The sequence below is a fragment of the Sinohyriopsis cumingii genome, chromosome 12 (assembly GCF_028554795.1).
Source record: "Sinohyriopsis cumingii isolate HCF-2022 chromosome 12, ASM2855479v2, whole genome shotgun sequence".
Classification (NCBI taxonomy): Eukaryota; Metazoa; Mollusca; class Bivalvia; order Unionida; family Unionidae; genus Sinohyriopsis; species Sinohyriopsis cumingii.
Genome location: NC_142972.1, coordinates 23819954 through 23842326, shown reverse-complemented (window position 1 = coordinate 23842326; position 22373 = coordinate 23819954). Strand labels below are relative to the sequence as shown.

Sequence of the window (22373 nt, the reverse complement as noted above, 5' to 3'; positions counted from 1 at the left end):
TGGTAGGTAGTGCGTACTTCCTCTACAGCGTGGTCGTCTGTCCACAGCTGTCTCAGTACGGCGATTGGGCCGCGTACGGTTCTCCCGTACAAGAGTTCAAAGGGAGAGAACCCCAAACTCGCTTGCGGTACTTCCCGGTATGCAAAAAGCATGGCCGGAATATACCGGTCCCAATCCTTGGGGCGGCCTTCGCACAATTTCTTGAGCGTGTTTTTCAAGGTCCCATTAAACCGTTCGACCAATCCGTTACATTGGGGGTGATACGGTGTAGTCGTGAGGTGTTTAATCGACATGAGACGATTCACCTCCGCCATCACACGACTCATAAATTGTGTTCCTTGATCGGTCAAGATCTCGTCGGGCACTCCGACTCTTGACCAGATCGCAAACAGAGCTTCCGCGACGGTTTCCGTGTCAATGTTACGCAACGCAACGGCCTCCGGATAGCGTGTAGCATAATCGACAACCGTTAAAATATATCGATTTCCGTGCGCAGACGCGGGTTTTATCGGTCCGATTAAATCCATGGCAACACGTCTAAATGGTTCATCGATAAGGGGCGTACTCCCCAAAGGGATGGGTCGCTGATCCGTTTTCGGTGCCATTCTCTGGCATTTGTCACAGGAGAGACAGAACCGTTTTACGTCTCCCTGGACCCCTGGCCAGTAAAACTCTTTTACAAGACGGTCACGCGTCTTAGCAATTCCCATGTGTCCACCCATGAGACTCTCGTGTGCAAGTTTCAGTACTTCGCAACGCTTTTCCTTTGGCACGACGACTTGCTTGAAGTGTTCGTTGTGTTTCCTGGCGTGGCGATACAAGATTCCCTTCTTGTAGACAAACTTCACCGCGCCGTTCGGAGTTTCCCTTTCTGTTCCCGCTTCTGCGTGTTTGTGCAACTGCGCCAGAGTTGCGTCCTCCTGTTGCAGCTTCCTTAACTCCGCTGGAATAACATTACTAACCGGTGTCGATGTAACTTGGATTGGCTTTTGTTTCGGCTGTCGACTCATGGCCCTGGTTTCAACAGCACTCACTGGCATAGGTGTGCAGGTTTCGGGGTTCGGCTGGGGTAACACATAACGGCAACCCAATATGACGTCATGTGATAGCCCCTCCAAGCAAGCAGCTTCAATTTTCCCCTTCACGTATGGTGAATCGAGGTCAATGACAGCTACTGGTAATGAGTCACGCGCGCAGTTCGCGTACTGAACTTCTATTACCTCCCCTGTATAGTCCTCCGGCTTGACATATTTCTTGTCGACAAGCGCGGGGACGCTGCACCCAGTGTCATACAAGATGGTGGCGCCTTCACCATTGACAGTTGCGGCCGCAAGGTTGGCTGGGTTGCGACTCGCTTCCGGCACACATTCCTTCTTAGCTACGACATTCACCTGGGTCTGCCTGCCCTTGGGACAGTCCCTGGCAAAATGCCCCAGGCGCTTGCAATTAAAACATGTCGGCGGCCCTCGCCGACTTGCAAGTCCTGGTTTCGTGGGTGAGGCCTGTCCAGGTCGATAGGCGGCAGCCCTACCTGTAGGTGCCCCTCCGACCTTCCCGTCGCCCTGACGGTTACGGACAGCCGGCTCAACCTCCCCCATACGACGCGACTCAGAGGGTCGGGGTCGGTCAGCAACCCCGGAACCTCCACTCTTCGAGTGCGCCTGCTCGTATCGCTCCGCCATGTTAGCGATCTCTTCGAGCGTCCGGTGTTCTCTTTCTGCTAAGAAAACTGTCAACTCGCGACGGTAAGTACCCAGGACATGTTCCTTGAGTATTACCTCGCGTAGCCCTTCGTACGTGCGTTCGACTTCGGCCATTTTCATCCACTTCTCGAATAAACCTCGAACACGGTTGTGGAATTGAGAGTGGGTCTCTGTTACCTTTTTCACCGAGTCCCGGAAAAGTTTCCGGTAAGTCTCGGCGGTCAGCCGATAATGGCAGAGAAGCGCCTTCTTGAGGGCAGTGTAGTCATCAGCCTCTTCTGCAGTTAAGCCGTGGTAGACTTCCCGAGCTGCACCTTGCAAAAAGGCTGAGACATTAATGGCCCAGTGCTGTTCAGGGACCTGATGAGCGCGTGCGAGTTTCTCAAACTGGACGAGAAAATCGTCAATAGCCTCCTCCCTATCATTGAAGCGTGACATGTTGATCTGGACTATCCGGTGGTCGATGAAAGGTCGGCCGGTTGTTCCAGAGCTTGTACTGGCGTCGTCCCGTCCGTTGGTCCTAGCTTCAACTCTGACCTTTTCCATCTCCAGAGTGTGAGCGAGTCTGGCTAGCTCCAGCTCTTTCTGGGCGTCTCGGTCCGCTGCTATCTTGGCTAACTCTTGGTCCGCTGCTATCTTGGCTAGTTCTCTCTGGGCTTCTCGGTCCGCTGCTATCTTGGCTAGTTCTCTCTGGGCTTCTCGGTCCGCGGCTATCTTGGCTAACTCTTGGTCCGCTGCTATCTTGGCTAGTTCTCTCTGGGCTTCTCTTTCCGCTGCTTTTTCGGCCTTCCATTCCTTGATCCTTTCTTCTACAAAGGTTGCCAGGCGATCTCCCTCGTATCCAAGATCTTCCGACCCCATGGCGCGGTATTCCTTTATCATTTGTCGTTCGGTAGCCATTATACTAATGTAAAGTGATACCTTGTCTCAAAATTCAAACAATATACAGATATTTGTAATACCAGTTTAAATACTTACCTGTCGACAACAACTAGTTTCGTTCAGGTAAGATATTTGTTCGATATCTGCTTCACACGTACTGCTATGAATGGAAGATCTACAAAGCCTGCACATATGACAATAAAAATACAAGATGAGAAAATCACAAAATTTCAAATACAAAGAATGGAAAATATCTCACACTGTTCACTAATACTTCTACCAATAACTTTAAGTCCCAAAATAATATATATGTCTAATTCATATCCCGGACGAGCCGCCCACTGTGGGGGTGTAGTGGTTGTCTAGGGGTGGGGTTCTTCTTATAGACTTTAACGAATTATGAGAAGTTCCCCTGGTCCTTATTCAGAAGGTTAATTCTGGACACTATATTATTTATTGACTAAATATATTTATGGCTACGAGCCCCCAGTCAGCAATGCCGACAGTTAAATTAAAAGAAATACAAAGATGAAATTTAAACAATAACAATTTAATAAATGAAATTTAAAAGAATTTAAAGTAATCAATGTCTCTCTTTCACCCAATGATCCCTTTGATCATCATTTGAGTTCACAGTGTGAGGAGATTTTTCCCTTCTTGAGTGCTACTCATCTAAATCTCTTCGTTCCCTTGTCTTTCTCTCCTTTCGTGATCTCCACTTCCGCTTCCTCTTCTATTATCCTTGTTCCTTGCCGTTATCTTGACTTCCGGTTCCTCTTCTAGTATCCGGAACCCTTGACGGTATCCCTTGAGGTCACCCGAAATTCCCTCGGTATCTCTCACCGTCACCCGAAATTCTCTGAACTTCTCTCGTCCCCCGAAATTCTCTGAAATTCTTTCGTCCCCCGAAAGCTTCCTGATCGAAGCTATTTCATGAATTTCCTAAATTCCGCCAATTTTTACGAATGGCTAACGGAGTGTGTGTCACTGCGACTCTTAAACACCAACTGACGAATTTCAGGCTTGTACAAGTCTTATTCCAGCTTCTCGAATCAAGTCCCACCTACAACGCATCCCGATTGGATGGCGACGGACTCTGGTCATTTGATCGAACTGTCAATCATAAAAATGTCAGTCTGTGTGTCCCCATGTACTGTCCAGCCTACCATTGTCGGCTTCCGGCTCTTTGAAGTTGTCTACGTCACGTGTTCCCATGTACAAAGATTCCCGCCAGATTTCCACTCAAGAGCTCAAACAAAGACTGGGTTACGTAAGAGGATTAGCCAACTTAGGCACTTGGAAACACAAAGCTTACCTGGCTCCACCTACAGACTTATAAATACATGTATAATACAAGGGGTTGGGGTAAAACATCACATACAGAAATATTTCTTGCTGACCAAAGACCTAGGTGAAGACACTGTAGCCAAGGAGGACTGGGGGCTCAAAGATAAGGTCCTGCTCTATCTATATCATTTTATGAGTCAACAGTCTTACTTGCCCAAGTTTCAGACTCCTCCTTGATCATTTTATGTTTAAGCACAACAAAAAAATATTCTAAATTGATTTCTATTGTCTGTATTTAATTCTTTGTGTGCTTCACATTCTGGCCATGGGACTTCATAACATTTCTAGGTGAACTTTTCATTCTAGTCATGGGATTTATAACATTTCTCTGTTTTTCAATCTGGCTATGGCACTTTGTTACATTTCTTTGTGTGCTTTTCACTCTGGTCATGGGACTACATACCATTTTGATGTGTGCTTTTCATTCTAGCCATCGGATTTCATTCCATTTCTTTGTGTACTTTTCACAGTGGCCAAGGGATTTTATAACATTTATGCGCATTGATCCAATGTCAATTTTCTTGTGTCAAACTTAGCACCCAGGTCTTCTGGTATCAACTGGACCCTTATCCATATAATGTGCTTATGGCAATCATGTTTGAAAATACACTTCAAACCATGAAGCACTTAACCACATAGCCCAATCAGCACAGCATCCATTGATTTAAACATGAAGTGATTACAACTGAAAACAAGTGCTAATGAACATATAAGCAACCCGATGCTAAGTCTTAATGAATGTGTAAAATTCCAGGATTTCCATCTTGTTAACATAATTTTTCTTAATACTTAATTCATTAAATTAATTCTTTATAATATGTGCTTGTTTCAAATTTAGCATTTTTCAAGGATTAATAATTTTTTCAAAAACATTTTAGGGACAACCTCAAATTTCACCATTTTTTTAAGGTAACCACAAACATTAAAATACTTTTTAAGACTGTGGGAATCTTTAAGTAGAATGAACTGTTGTAACTCTTATCTGCTGAATAGTATGTGATAGTGAATTTATATCTGTGCTGTTTACAGCTAGGAATGTATAACATATGGCAGAATAAAGTCAACCATGCAATATTTATATCAACATTGCACATTAACCCTTTTCACTGCAAGGCCCTTCTGGAATGTACTCTTGTTTTTGAACTTCATTTAAGTGCAGTTTCAACAATAATGTATGACAACACTGTCACAATATATGCTTGGGAACAAGTTGGATCAAACTGCAAGCTGATGAGACCCTGATCTGCCATCACATAATCTACAAGCTTTATGCAGTTTAGTAGGATCAATCAACAGAACAAACACAGACCCTGGTATGCCATCACATGATCTATGAGCTTTATGCAGTTTAGTAGGATCCATCAACAGAACAAACAACAAAGACCCTGATCTGCTGGTAAATTATGTGAAGAGGGTCCATATCATTTGCAGCTGGACCATACTTACATGCAAGTGTACATAAACTAGTCCAAGCTTAGTGTAAGCTTATGTGCCAAGTTTAATCAAAACCTAATTAAATCTTCTAGTGTGGTAATAGGCAAGTGCTGTCAAGACTACTGACACATTGGTTAGACACACACTTGCCAACCTTTGAAAGTTAAGAACTGGAATGCATGCCAGAAATGCACAGACCCAAAAGCGTCATGTACCCCTGACTGAGATCAAATTTCAGCCTTTGGAACACTGAAAAATGTAATTTTCTTTTTACTTTAGTCACGAAACACTACTTGGTCTTCACCTGAAGTATCCTCATTGCTTCCTTATCTGCATCTGGTAAGTCAAACACAAGGCCAATTATTCAGCTATCAGAGCATGATCCAAGTCAAACACATGGTCAATTATTGGATTATCTGAGGATGATCCAAGTCAAACACATGGCCAATTATTGGATTATCCGAGCATGATTGAAGTCAAACACATGGTCAATTATTGGATTATCTGAGCATGATAGGTCAAACACATGATCAATTATTATTCAGTTGCTCAAGTTAAAGGTTAAACAAAGTCATTAGGCACATCTTGCTTAAGCAGGCAAAAGCAAGATTAGATAATAAATATGGTAGAACCCATGAAAATCAATTCATCTTTATTGAATGATCATTTCTTATTCTATTTTTTGTTAAAATTTAAAATGACTTGAAATATTGTACATTTTAAATTTCTTGTTGTTATCGCAATAACCAAATGTTGCATACGTTAATGTCTGCGCTAAATTGAAATAATCTTCACAAACAGATCAATATTATCATTAGGTTATTGACATATCATTTCCATATGATTTACTATTTTTTCTATGATGATAAAAAATTTTTATTTTTATTTTCCTCTTATAAAAATTAGCAAATAAAAGGACACATGTGGAGACAATGCTCACAAGCAGAATGCCCTAAATTTGTTGGAACATCTGCTGAAGTCAAGACTTTACTTGGGAGAGACCATTTAATATTCTAAGGAATTGGATTTAATGCTCTGAACAACTGCCTTGTTCTGATTTTTTTGTTGCTATTGTTGTGGGTTTAAAGCCATTTTTCAGAATTTGACAGCTATACATGGCAGACAGCGGAACTGGTGGAGGAGGGACCTGGGAAAATCTTGGCAAGAACCACTGACCTATGGGAAATTAATGGGAAACTTACATATCCACATTAGCCATTGTTCTGATTTGTAGTAACCAAAAGACACTTTCCCCAATCCTTAATTTTCTTGAAACAAATGCTTTGATGAAAGGAAAAAGATATATCCCAGTCAGAAAGAACATTCTTGACCCATATATTAAATGTTACAGTACATTTTCAGTCATAACTGAACTAAGGTATAAATTCAGCCTCGCAAAAGCATTTTTTGCCTAAGAACTAAGCATGTGGTTTGCATATCAGTGTAAATTTAGAGTAATCTCTTTGCTTGGCTTTTTTGTTTTCTCCAACAGAATCAGCTGTCACTTTGGAATTTAACTGCCCATATTTAAGAGAATTACATTCCCACTGTAACAAAAGGATAAATTATTCATGCTGTTCACGAGAAGCTCAAGAATGTGTCTCTCATCAAGTCAGTGCATAAGTTTGTTCACATTTAACTGAATGAAGTTACAGCATAAAATTAATGCATAAAAAGTCGATCAACCTTTTTTAAACTGACTTCTGGAATTATTATTTTTATTGTCCAAAATTGTGATTGAAATAAAGATGTCTTCAAAAAGTATCTGGTTGTAAATCACTCTTGACATCTCAGTCTTTCCAAAGTTGGTCTTTATTAAAGGCTGTACTGTGCCAAAATGAATGTTGGGGGTGTCTGACATTAAGGGGCATCAAGTCTGCTAAACAATGATGCAGGAAGACGTCAATAAAGCTTGGCCAATTCTCATCAAGCCACATACCAAATTTCGCTAAAATCCAGGAACTTAGATGCGAGCTATAAGAAGGATCTCAAATGGGTAATGATTTAATACTGAATTTTATGAAACGAGTTGAATAATGTCCAGCTCTTGTGAGCCTTGGTGAATAAAAGCCGGACATTATTCAAAGAGTTTCATAAATTTAATATTAAATAATTACCCATTTGAGATTCTTTTAACCACATAGTTTTCTATTTCTGTGGAAATTATTTAGATAGAAGTAATTTCGTTCATTCTGACAGACTCTGTACCTTTCATCTGTTGTGCGTAAAAATTTGTCATAAACAATGTTGAATTAATATTAATGTTTAAAAGGAAATTATACTTTTCTTACAAACTGTAAATCAAAGAACAAGTGTCCTTCCGAATAAACGAACATTTTACACTGACAAAATCTTTTTTCAACACAGAATGTCCAATGCACATGATGTCGCATTGTTTGATGCAGTACCTGTTTGTGTACAGATGACATAACCTAAAGTGTCACTTTCACATCTAAATATTACATTGTTGCGACATTCATGTGAAAGTAGGTTTACTGGATGCAGAAATTTCCATATTTATTGTAATGTATTTGTGACCTGATAATTGCATTATTTGCCATGGAACAGTAGACTACAGAATATGGAGGGAAAAAAATCATTTTGAGCTTGAATTGCATCACATATTTACCACATACATATGCAGAGGTTGGATAAACTTCTGTCAGTTTGGAGACCGCTTTATAACCGCATTCTTCTCTAAACAGAGGTGAGTTTATTTTACTTCTGTAAGTTAACATTTAAACTAAGCTTGTATATAGGGTGGATTCCATGCTACAGGTATACCACCCAGACCCCACTCCACATACCTGCTATCAACTGAGCAATTCCCGTAGTTTTACTTGTTGTTGTTGTTCTTGTCTTGGGGTTTTATCCATTTTTCATGTCATGATATGTTATACATGACATAAGAAGCCCTCATGGGGGTAAATTACCATATTCAGACAGACAAGACCTGTTTTTCCCCAATGCCTTTTGTGATTTGAATTTAAAAATGACCACCAAAATGATCATTGAAAACAAAAAAAATCCAGGTAGGGTTAAAAAAAAGTTGTCAATGATTGCAGCCAAACAGTAAAGAGAATACTGCACAATAATTTCATGGATTTATTTGGGCCAATTAGAATCATATAAATTGATATATTAACATGTTATAATATCAAAAATATTATACTGCACACACCATAGGCAAAGTGTACCAACTATGTGATAATATGCAGAACAGAAAGTAGAATGGATGGAAGGATACACAGGCCCAGTTTATTTTACCAAGGAAAATCACTTAAAAACATATTGCCTGGGTTAATAATCAAATGCAGCAAAATGGCTGGCAAGGTGGCTTAGGGTATTTTTAACATATTAGGAAGAATATATGCCATTACAGACCAACATCAGGAAGAAACATCAATTTGACTGCTCTTGTTCTTTACAGGCACTGTCAATATAATGTACATTTTTAAGGATGAAAGTTCAGATAAAATAATATAATGTACTTTTTGATGATAAAAGTTCAGATAAATTATGACAGGCTTAATGATGGACTCTTTATTTAGGAACTTGTGTGCATGAACCTCAATTTTGTTGAAATCTGCTACTTTGGTTAAATGATATGGAATGAAAATACAGCAATGATTTTCTGGTCCATGACCAGTGGAGCTAAACACCATCCATTTGAGTCTATACTGATTCACAGCTGATCCCAAACCTTGGAAAACAGTACAGGTTAACCTAGTTAATAAAACTAAATCACTCATATAAAAATTGTTTGATTAACCAAACTGTTTTATAAATGGGCAAGATCATAATTCAGTGAATTATTAGCCACCATGTACAAAGAACCTTTGTGGATACTTCTATCTACAGTACACCTGCTGCTGAAGGACAGTTTGGAACACCCCATCTTCATTTCCTTCACATAATAAATGTCCATATAAAGGACACCTTAAATAGAGACAATCTGAAGATGTCAACTCATTTGGAATGGATAGCAAGTTTGTTAAAAGTAACAGGCTTCTATACAATCTTATTGCATCTTCCTATGGGTCTCCATTTAACTGTGAACTCTTACAGTTATGGTCCAGTGAGGATAAACAGTGTATCCAGTCCTCAAATTACAGAATTTTAAATTCCTTCAAATTTTTTTGCCAAACAATAACCATAACAATAAACATCAGGTTTCCTAATGAATTATCTGCATCCTCCTGTTCTCTTCATTTCTGATGCCATTTTTCACCTAATTATTTTCACTGACTGGTTTCTTATTACCTACCTTGTCTTTTTATGTTATTAAACTATACTATATATACCAGTTTGTAATATTGGACATGAAGCATTTTTTACACTGCAAGAAACCACAGAAAAATGGTCTGTTCAAAATTGTATCCATCAAAATTTAAATTAGGCTAACAATTATGTTAATTTAGAATGAGAAAATTTTCACAAAAAATTTGTATTACTTTTGCAACATCCCAAATAGCAAGCATGTCTGCACAATTTGATAGCCTCCTGACTTCATTTACTGACACAATTCACTGTATTTCTCTCATGACAAGTCTACAGGGAAATAATGTAAACAATTCTTTCAAAAATGAGGAGTTAGTACATTCTGGTCAAAGCTTTCTTTGATAAAAATTTAACAAACTTATGTTAAAACGGCCTCAAAATCAATTATAGGGGGATGGGTTCATCATTAGGTGTGAACCATTGACGAAGAATCATAGTAGCTGCATAAATGAAGATTAGGGTGACTAGACTTGAAAGTGAAAACCAAAACTACTCACATTTGTACTCAGTTGAGTTGTTAGTGTAGACACCTTCTCTTGAGCAGCTTCCAAGTCTCGCTTCAACTTGCGGATCTAAAAAGAAAATGGGGAAAAAATTTGCAATGTAGAGTCGTCTGTGGAGAGCTGATAATCGGGTGATCTCTGATTGCAGGAAAAGTTCCTAAACTTGGTTCATGACTAACGTATGTACTATGAACCGAATAGCAATAGCAATATTATTAGTAGAATTATCATTATTATTTCACATGTATTATTATTATTAGCAGTAGCAGTATAATACCAAGATATATGTATTTAGTTTATCTATTTATAAAAAAAATCAAGAAAACTAAAGCTCTGTACATGACTCATCTCTCTCTCTCACCTCCTCTCTCTTTTACACATGCAAAGACTTTATCTCATGATCAGTGTAAATGGCTCCTAAATAAAATTACCAATTGACAGCTTACCTGTAACTGTGAAACAAGTGACTACTTGTTAGGGCAGTTGGTAAGTATAATTTGGCATGAAAACATATGTTCACACTTTCAATTGTTGCTCAAACTCACTGAAATCAAAAGACAGGTGGACCGCTTCAGTGGCCTAGTGGTTAGAGTGTCCACCTTGGATGCAAGAGATCATGGGTTCGGAGTCATACCAAAGACTTACAAAAATGGTATTAACAGTTGCCTTGCTTGGCGCTTAGCATTAAGAGATTAGTGTTAGGGCTGGTTGGCCTGGTGTCAGGATAATGTGACTGGGTGTGACATCATGCTACATGTCTGCGGCATGATGCCCCAGTGCTAGGCATCATTATAAACTGCCACACTATAGACGCCATAGCGATATGACTGAAAAATTGTTAAAGCTACATTAAAAATCCAAATCACACACACACATACACACCGAAAAAGACAGATGGCCATTGTTTGCAACATTTGATGACTAAGGAACAAGAAGAAGCTTCCTGTGGTTATTGTTAGCAACACCTAAAACATTAATCCAAGTATCTTCAGACCCTTTTCACGCCATTTTTGATACTTGGACATTTATGTTGGAATGTAGGGCCAGAATCGATTTCCTATCGAAATGTTGGAATTCACTGCCATAAAACCAGATTCATCAAACAGAAAACACTTGTCTATGCGGTAGTCACATGATACAACAAAACTATCACTGACACTTGCTCTATTCTTGATGAATCTGACTTTCTCCAAGTCGTGACAGTGACAGGTTTCTGGTCATTGTTCTCAGAATAAATATACTCAGAAGTATTTGTCCTTTCATTCTGTAAAAAATAATATCTGAATTTCATTTAATGTTTTTGAATTTTTGTACAACAACTTTGGAAAGGGGTTTATTGCTGATATCATGTGACCAATGGACCTCTGATGTCAAGGACATATAGGTTTGCGAGATTTGTTTAGTTATGTGACTAGCATTGCAATGGGATGTAAAATTCAAATTTCATCAATGCTGTAGTTTCGTCCTGTTTGTAAGTGGATTTAAGACATAATGATTATAATACTCTAAATTTCTCTAAAAAAATAAGCAATTTTTCTATCGATTTCATGCAGGTATGACTCTATGTAACATTTTTCAAGTTTGCTAGGCATGCCGGTAAGTGGCTACCCTATGACTCCGGCAAACAGTGGTGGAGAATTTAAACTTTTCCATAGGCAGTTGACTCTGACCTTACATCCCAATTTTAAAAAAGGGCCAGAAAGGGTCAGAGGAGACTTGGATTACTAAACTGACTAGTGAAGTGTAAGGTTATAAACCACTGTGTCTTTGAAGCTGACCTGTTGAAACTTTGAGTTTCACTGGATTACAAAGTACAATCAAATATGACAATTTAAACATTATGTAATATACCATTTTATATATATATATATATATATATATATATATATATATATATATATATATATATATATATATATATATATATATATATATACCATGCCTTGCTCAACAAACAAATAAATGTAATAATGTAATACTTGGAGTGGTCACTGCTAATACACTCTTAAGTGACTGATGAAGGCAGGGTGAAATCATTGCTTGGTAAAGAAACACATGGTCACTGACCACAGATGACAAGTGACCACTGATTACATGACATTTATATAGCAAATTTGCCAGAGGGAATTAGAATGGCCATTGTGACCTGGCGATTTCTGAACTCAGGTGACGGTCAGGACAGGTTTGATTATATTACGACTGTACCGAAGTGTATAATGCTGATCATGGGGGCCATACAACTGTACCCTTGTTAAGGTGTGGGGGCGCTCATCAGTTATTATGTACTTTCGTGAGAGTGACATATGTAAGGTGAAGTTGTTTGCATTTAAAACATGTACAGTGGAGAGAATATTGGCATACCTCTCTGCTACTTTAATGTAATATGACTGACATTTCATTGGATATTGTACTTTTGGAAATTGTAAATGATCTAAGCATACTGCTAACTAAAATGATTGCTCCCTTGTGCTCCAAAAATCAGCCTGATTTAGTCTTTAAGTACACTATCCTTACCAGCTATTAAAATAGGGAAAATGAATTTTGCCAGACTATACAATAGCAGCTTCTGAAATGGCAATGAATGAATTACCAAATATATCAAATGTAAAAAATGTTATCGGCCCTTTATTTGATTTACCTCTGAAGTTGAGGAAGTGAAAATGACCAAGTGGAGCTAGCGCGTTTTTGAAAGGTACACATCTAGTGTAAGGCCAAGCTGTATATTCTATAACCCATATTACACCTATCAATCATACACCAAAATAAAGGGAATTAAGGGTTCTTTGAACTATACCTAAGATATACAAGGTCTTTTTTACACAGCCAGTATAACCAGTGAGGAAAGCCAGGAAAATTATTTTTCTTTAAAATTCTAACCCTATGCAAAATATGAAACTGTGAAAACCTTATGTCAATGTTACTTGTTACAGCAAACACTCGTATTACTTTCTTTTCAGAAGGAGTAGTGATAACAATATTCTTATGAAGGTTGCCACTGTGACCATACTGAAAATCAGATTTTCATTTGAGACCAGGCAGACATCATAGAACTCTTTCAGTGAAAACTCTGATATGAATATCCATTCAGGAGGAGTAGTGATAAAAGATTTTCAATATGGCTATCACAGTAACAAACTTGGGCTAATGGACAAAGACAGACAATGGATCATCCCATAAACTCATCTGGTTTGTGATCAGCTGGGCCAAGAATATCATCAATAAGAAAGCAATCTAAGATTTTTCTGTGATCTGTAATTTATCTTACCTCATGATTTTGTTTTTCTTCAGCCTGAAAAAAGAAAGTGATTTCAATTACATGCATTCTGTAAATGAATTTAAACTGATAGAAAATGAGAACATCAGACTTAATGCATCTCAAGGCAGGGGTTGATTCATTGAAGTTAATGCATCTCAAGGCAGGGGTTGATTCATTAGAGTTAATGCATCTCAAGGCAGGGGTTGATTCATTAAAGTTAATGTATCTGAAGGCAGGGGTTGATTCATTAAAGTTAATGCATCTAAAGGCAAGGGTTGATTCATTAAAGTTAATGTATCTGAAGGCAAGTGTTGATATATAAATGTTATTCTATCTAAAGACAAAGGCTGATAAAAGTCACTACAAAACAAAGCCCCCACCCCCTCGAAAAAAACATTCTGTAATTTTAGACACTGCATGATCATTAAGGACTGTATGATTTATATAAAATTATTTGCATCATATGCAAGTTTTAACAATTTAACTATGAATTTATGACTGTTTGACAGATAATATTACATGAATTTCCTCCCAAATCTCTTTACTTTCACATCTGAATCTCTTCCTTTTGATTATCCATTAGCTGTGTCATTTATATTTAAAGTTCATCACAGAATTTTCAAAGCTTAGTTGTCCTATTCAACCAAGAACAGTTGCTATAAATCCAGTTTTCATTTTCTTCCTTCGTTTTTTCTGATTCTGTACAGATTTTTATGCTCTCTCCCAGTAAATCACAGGAAATGTTATTAATGTTTTAGCCATTATTGAGAAAATCTGATGAGTCTAGCAGCCTGATTAAGTTATTAGACATGGACAATTTTACATTCCTTAGTCTGGCTAAATAATCAGAGTTACCTCCCTTGGTCTGATCTGCTGGGCCTGGTAGAATAATTTTCAACCATTAAAACTATTTCCTCTGGATTTAATATGTTATATTTAGAGTTTGTCTATAAACTGTCAGTGTGGTTATCTTTATTAAGCTGCATAATAAATGAATTTGTGATTCCAATAAGAGCAATTCAGATCATGATAGTTTTTCTTCATATACATAACTGCTTGTGTAGAGATTAACTGACCATGTCTTCATCTTTTATTCATGTTGATATCCATCAGGAAAAATGAGCTTGATGTAAGACAGTGTCTACAATTTTATGTTTTTCATTTAAAAATGTATATTATTTCCTCTCGTTAATAAATTCTTTGCAATACACAAGGGACAAACCAGAAGACCCCATCTGCCACCCAAAAATGAATGTGAAAATGTAGACACTACAAAATATTCCTGTCATAACCAAAATTAAATTTTTGTCGATTAATCAATAGCACAAACCTTGATTTATCATCTATATTCACACAGTTACAGTATATGTTTTACTTAAGATACAGTGAAACTTACAGAGATCTCACAGATCACCTGTATACAGTGAACACCTGCCTATAATAAGCCACTAAAATTCAGTTTCAAAAACCATTGTTATATGATCTGCATAATACAACCTCTGGCTGAAATGTACCTGTACAATGATTAATCTGTAATAATCCTAGAACAATTATATACATGCATGCTACATGAATTTTACAAGGAATATGATTCTCCTTTTTATCCATATGATACCCATTTAGCAAGAAAATGGATGTAAATGTTACTAGTCTTCAAGACTAATAAATTTTGATTTTAATTAACCCCCTTTCCTCCAAGCAAGGGAATCTAAACTTCAACCAGTCAACCTGACAGAACTTTCAGAATGTTTACTGACACCTTTCCTTCATCTGGTGAAGTGTTTTCCCATTATGATCTGTGTTCATTTTATATTTGAACTTTTGGGGAAAGTTCCGACTGCATGTAAATACAAATATGTCAGATTTCAGGGGGTTCTAGTACTTACTGTGGAATAAACTGAGGAAGAACTTGAGACAAGGGAAAGTGATGATCCATGTACTGAAAAGAAAAAGGGACCATATAACTCATACTGTTCACAGAGAGAACATATTCGCTTGAAATGAGTAAATGATGGATACATTTCATTGAATAGGTGAAGTACTTAAGGTTTTCATGCACAAGATGAAACATATCCATTTATCACTTGCAGCAAGCCAATATTCTTTTTCTTTTATGCTCAAATAGCAATATGTATAACAGAATGAAGTAGCAGATTTCTTACTGTACCCCATGCTATATCAGCAGTTTACTGCTAATGTTCTGCTTTGTTTTGTGTATATTAGCACTGAAAAATACCAGTAATAGCATAATTCTACTTCCAAGTTAAAGGCAAATCAGCACATTAAAAAATTTAAGACAAAAATATTTATATGTACATTACTGAACTTGAACTTGTATTTGTATGTGAGGAGGCCATACTTACCACTAGAACAAGCAAGCATCTAAAAATGCCTCCTATTTCTTGGATATAATGTTATCGATCTGGCAGTAAAATATTTATTGTATTTCACTTTAGTGAATTATCATAATTATTTGACATGGACAATCCAGTCATTCACTGGATTGCATAAAATAACTTTTTATATATATAATTGTTAATATCTTTATGATTTTATTACAACTATTATTATTTATGTATTTATATATTTACAGAGTTAAATTCATTTAGCTAATTATGTGTTAGCTAATCTTCCATAATAAGAAGCCCTCATTATGCAGACACAAGAAAACAGTCTTCAATATCATATAATTAGGTGTAATTGAAACAGACATGAATAAGTGAAACAGGCCTTGATAAGCACAAGTAAAACAGACCTTGGTAAGTGAAAGACCCTGATTATTGAAACAGATCATGATAAATGAAACAGACCCTGATTATTGAAACAGATCTTGATAAATGAAACAGATCCTGATAAGTGAAACAGACTATGATAAGTTACAGACCTTGATAACCGAAACAGGCCTTGATCTAATGAAACAGACCTTGATAACTGAAATTGACTTCCATAAGTGAAACAGACATTAAACAGACCCTGATAAGTGAAATAGACTATGATAAGTTACAGACCTTGATAACCGAAACAGGCCTTGATCTAATGAAACAGACCTTGATAACTGAAACTGATTTCCATAAGTGAAACAGACATTAATATGTTAAACAGACCTTGATAAATGAAACAGACCTTGATAATTGAAACAGAAATTGATAACTGAAACAGATCCTGATAATTGAAACTCACCTTCATAAGTGAAACAGACCTTGATAGTGAAACAGACCTTAATAAATGAAACAGACCTCGATAAGTGAAAAATGACATTGACTAGTGAAACAGACCTTGATAACTGAAATAGGCCATGATCAATTAAACAAACCATGACAAGTTAAACTGACCATTATAACTGAAATAGAGTTTGATAATTGAAACAGGCCTTGAGAACTGAAACAGACATTGATAACGGAAACAGATCTTGATAAGTGAAACAGACCGTTTATAACTGAAATAGACCTTGATAACCGAAACAGACCTTGATATCTGAAACTGACTTTGATAAGAAGATACTACTAAGAAGTTACTTTGCAACACGATAAAGAATATTTCCTTGGCAAACGAGCTTTCACTGGTTTTAATCCTAACTTAACCATGCATAGAGACAATTAAGTGATAGACAATCAGAAAGAATACTCTGGCTATGTGACTGTGTTTTCCATATTGTCAATAATATCCAGTGCTATGTACTGGTATGCAGTGTTTTTCCTTATTGCCAATAAGATCAAGTGCCATGTACTTGTATGCTATGTTTTTCCAGTAACAATATCCCTCAATTTTTGAATGTAAGTAATTTGTCAAACAACCTTAATAACATCTGCTAACATTCAAATTTTTGTTCAAGTTCCAGGATGTTTTTGTCAATGGCACTGAGATCCCATCCTTTATGACCTTTCTTTGTGCATATTTTATTCCTGATGCAAATTAAAGATGCTTACCACAACAAAATTTTACCTCACAGTTTCTTCCAAAGTTTATATAATGTATGCTCCATGGCTATCATAAATCTTCAAGTGACAAGTGACAATATCAATTTACCATCTATGTTCCAGAAAAACTGATGATACATAACTGCCAGATGTCAAATAAGTACTTGAGATAATGTATCATGCCCATATGTTGTGTTCATCATCATATTTACCTTGCATTTTATGGAGTGCAATGTAACTTCTGGACCTTTATGGTAAGAACTGATAAAGCAACCTGTCATGTATTTTGCACACATGCATGCACACACCTCTATATAACCTATAGGTACTTCCAAAGCTGCATTATAAATATAATATGGCCTATCAAACAATGACATAAATGTTGGACTTAGCTCTCTCTTAAGGCAAATTATAGGTCAACCTAACTGACATGGCTCTTGAACGATACTGTGAAATATTCATTACGTCTCAATCCCATCAAAACTGGTATTGTTGTGTGCATGTTCATGTGTTAATAATGCAAATGCATTATGTCATTTATAACTCTGGATACAACAAAGCTCAAGTGACCCCAAATACTGTTATAACTAAATATTGTTAAAACCAAGGTATAATATATAAAACAAAAATGGGACCTAATCATGTACTTCATAATATCCAAAATTTAGTTATTTCATTATAAATGGAGTTTACTCAATATATATATATGTATGTATGTATGTATGTATGTATGTATGTATGTGTGTGTGTGTATATATATATATATATATATATATATATATATATATATATATATATATATATATATATATATATATATATAGCATGCCTGCACGAGTCAATACTTTTTTTTATAGGTAGAGTAGGTTTTAAAAAATACTGAAACCAAAGGTCAAAATGCTATGTCATTTTGGTCAAGATAAACACTTACAGCTTTCTTCATCTTCCTTGTTCAACTTGGCTAGTCCCATGTTGCCATATGGAAGACTGCTGCTTGTATTGGAACGGACCATGTTCTGTGATAGGCTCGGGTTTATCACTGCTGCCGTGTTTGAGTTGTAAGTGGTCATTGGGAATGTGAAGCGTGATGATGCATGAGAACTGTTGCTAGGTGTTGGGGATGATGGGGGTGGGGGGCTGGGTAATTGTGAATATGAATTTGTCATGGCATGATCATCTGTGTGACAGTGTTGGAAACTAGCATAAACAGAGTCTGACTGTGTTGAGCGCATGCTGTTAGATCTCTGAAGTCCTCCACTTTGACCATATTCTCCTCGTTGTTGGGCAAGAATACGAGCACTAGCCCCACTAAGGGCCCGAGCTTGCTGTATCTGTGCCTGAATACTTGAGGCATAAGCCGATAAACCATCAATAGTTTCCGAGTCAGACAAATGGCCATAAGGGGAGTGAACTCCATAATTATTGATATTTCCACCACTGGTCCTGAGCCATGCTGGACCCATTCCTCGGACATACTCCAGGCTGACATAATTTCCTGTTGATGAGGACCCTGAGATACCAGGAATGTTTACTGAGCTATAGGGGTTGGGTTGTCCCCGAGGGTCTCCTTTACTGAATGTGGCATGGGGGTTAGATATTATTGTGCTCCCACATATGTTTCCACTTTCACCAGCTGCAGTTTTCATCAAAGGACCTTTAACCCCTATTCCTTTTCTGCGCCCTAGGGAATTGGATTTGTACATGTCAGCATCTGTTTGGGCTGAACTAGATGATTTAGTCACTGGGTTACCTCCCTTTTTGTTCCTTTCTAAAGATGCACTTACATAAGCATCAGGTCCTGATTCCTTATTAGCTGCTATGTTTTGTGTAGTACCAGCAGGTGAAGGAACACCATTATGTTCACTGCCTAACTTTGAGGTAGTATTGCTATACACAGCTAGCCTCGTTCCAACTGAACTAGATCCTTTTGAACCACCACTACTCCTGTTGCTGCCCACTGATGATGTGCTGACATTGCTAAGTGGCCTCCGGTACCCATATCCTACACTACCACCACTCTGCAAACGGGGACTTTGCATACTATGTAATTTCCTGAGACTTGCTTCATACAAATGAGACTGGTCTGTGTTTGTTTCACTGTCTCTTTTTAGAGAATTGGAATCACTAACGTGTTCCCCTGCATAATCCCCATTAGTACTGGCTGATCGGTAGTGAATTTCTGGTTGACTGGCATTGGAAAGTTTCCGTAATGGCCTAGACCCATCCTGGTTCCTCCACTGCATAGAATCATAGCCATTGTACAAATATGCATAGTCAGCAGGATCACTGCTCAGCAACCGATTATTCTGCAAAGAATACTTCCTCCACCCTGATGCACTTCCACCATATCCACCACCAGAGTCACTGGCATAATCAGTTCCCATAAAAGCACTGGTTCCCAGATTGGGCACACGCTTTCCTGGTAGGACTCCATGGAGATTTTCATTGGTCAAGTTGCGGAAGAGATCTCTAGGACCATGTTTCAGACTGGCATATGGATTTGTATCACTCTGTGATGATCCACCAGTCAGATTTCCCTCATCAGTACTTATCTCATTTATAGTGTCACTTATATCTCCACTGCTTATAGAGCTGCTGTCATCAAAACTGAAATAAAAGAGGCATTTCATCAATTTATTGCATTTAAATATACCATAACTCACTAAATTTCACATAAATACAATTTGTTGAAGTAGCTCTTTAGATAGGACCATCAACATATTTTAAATTTTAAGAATACTGGAACTGAAGAATTGTTAATAGCGAAAGGAACATCCAGACTACTAGCCTAATAAGTGTACCTGGTTTCTTATCTTAAATGCAAGTTTAATCTGAAAACTAGAGTGGATAATGAATGGATGGATGGACAGAAAAATGAACAAAAGAGGTATGTCTTTACAGCAACACTGAAATGTAGACTGAACTAACCACCAATTGTCACATTGAGATCATAGACTATCTTCTAGGTTGAAGCACGAACTTGGTGCAATGACTCGGTGTGCAAAAATTCATGAATAATGCAACATCATTGTGAATCACCTATATCAATAAAATTCTTCAAAACAAGGATTCAAATATCTGACTGATGTAAATCCAACATATTCACATTACTGAGAATAAAATATTTGTATTCAGAAATGGGATATCCTATTTTTCACACATTATGCACCACCTCACCACCTATTAATAACCTTCTATAAATAGTAGTCCCAGTCATAAATTAAAATTAATGTTTATTTTTAGAGGTATATAATAAAAGCACAGTATGTTGACTGTGATAAATGCATTCACAATTTAAATAAGTATAATGGCAGTTGGTTGTTGATGGATATTAGGTGTGACATGCCATCAAGCTTTCAGTCCACATTTAGTTCACTGTTCATATCTACAACAGATAGACAAAAGACATATAGTGCTTTCAGAGAATATAATTCTGTTTCTGTCAAAAATTCCTGAAAAATACTAGCATTAGTAAATTCTTAAAAGTCTGTGACTTCATTTCCATGAAGCATTATGCTAACTACTGTACCATATTTATCCCATGATAAGCCCACTCACTTTGTTACAAAAAAAATTTCAAATATTTACTAAGGATATTTACATCTTGTCATAAATCCACCCATTACTTTTTGGACATTTTTTAAATTTTATTTTAAAAGCTGGCCCCCTTGTTTTGTCCAAGGTGAAATACTGCATTTCACTTTGAAAAGAAATTGCAAAAGGCCAAATCCATATGCCAATCTAGTGCACATTGTGTCACCACTGCTGATAGCAGTAGAAAAAAAGTTGATACCCTTGTCTTGCTGTATGCTAAACATGTCTGTCTCAAGAAAAATGTAGTGTTTGTAACAAAACTTACCTCTTTAAGATTTGCTCAAGAACTTTTAGTTCCTCTAGCATTTTGTGGTGTACTGTCTATTCTGTTTCCACAATAATAAATGACATTAAATTCTTAAAATCTTAGAAAATAATAGTTTCCAGTGACTGTGAATAGTTATTAAAGAAATATCCTTACAACTCTTGAGCCACAACTGGTACAAAAATACTCTAGCAGCTACTAGAAGTTTATGGAACCAGAAAATAGACTGGGTCAGTGAAATTTGTTGTGGTATTGCATACCAGCATGAAGGAATCTATTTAAAACAAATGATGATCAAAACATTTGTACAAAAACAATGTGAAATGTAAGACGACATTCAAAATAAGTGTGTAAAGTGATAGTGTGTTTTTATTTTAGCAGGTGTTTTGTTTTGGCATTAAGGAGTTAAACATTTATTTGGTTGTTATTTTACAAGTACATGTAATGGGATCTCCATGAACTTAGAAAGAAGGGCTATATTTTAGGTAACTAAAGTACATATCCTCATGAGCCATTACTGTTGTAAGAGCTTTTTATATTTAATTTATGACAAAAAGATATTATGGGTGATAAATCTCTGAAAGAGATTAGAGAAGTCAAATAAAGAAAAATGTGAAGAATTTGAGCATTTGAATATGCCTGGACAAAATAAACAGGACAATGTTGCACTTTTCAGACTGGACAAAATAAAGAGGCAATGTTTTGCATTTTAGATCAGTTCTCTTGGACAAAATAAGAAAACAATGTTTTGCTTTTTAGTCTGGTTCATTCGACAAAATAAGGAGGCAATGTTGTGCACTTTAGACTTGTTCCCTTGCACAAAATAAGGAGGCAATGTTGTGCTTTTCAGATTGGTTCACTTGTGAACAGACACCAGTTCCAGACAGATGTTTATTAAGTCACATACCAAGTCCATGAACTGATCTACACAAAGGGAGAAAATCAATAACATGAATTCATTGTGAACATTGAGAGTTAGGCATTAGAATCAGACTCTCTAGATTAAAATTATAATCAAAATATCTTTAGTGCACTTCCAACTGTGAACAGCATAGGCACTGATTTGCCATCACATAATGTGCCAGCAAATCTTGGTCTATGCTACTGACCTATAATCAGACATAACATATGATACTAGCCTCGTTCAAACAGAACTCTCAAGTGTCTCCACGAGATGTCCAACAAACAAGC

The 22373-nt window shown here is 37.0% G+C and overlaps 1 protein-coding gene across 1 annotated transcript in view; it reads right to left on the bottom strand.

Moving 5' to 3' along the window:
• The window catches only part of LOC149786104 (neuron navigator 2-like), a 367654-nt gene that overhangs the window by 166644 nt on the left and 178637 nt on the right, over positions 1–22373 (bottom strand). The window contains exons 8-11 of the mRNA XM_089978115.1: positions 18255–19930; positions 15293–15345; positions 13416–13439; positions 10145–10219 (exon numbers count right to left, since the gene is read on the bottom strand). Of these exons, the coding sequence (XP_089834241.1) occupies positions 10145–10219; positions 13416–13439; positions 15293–15345; positions 18255–19930 (1828 nt within the window). The remainder of the gene's footprint in view (positions 1–10144; positions 10220–13415; positions 13440–15292; positions 15346–18254; positions 19931–22373) is intronic.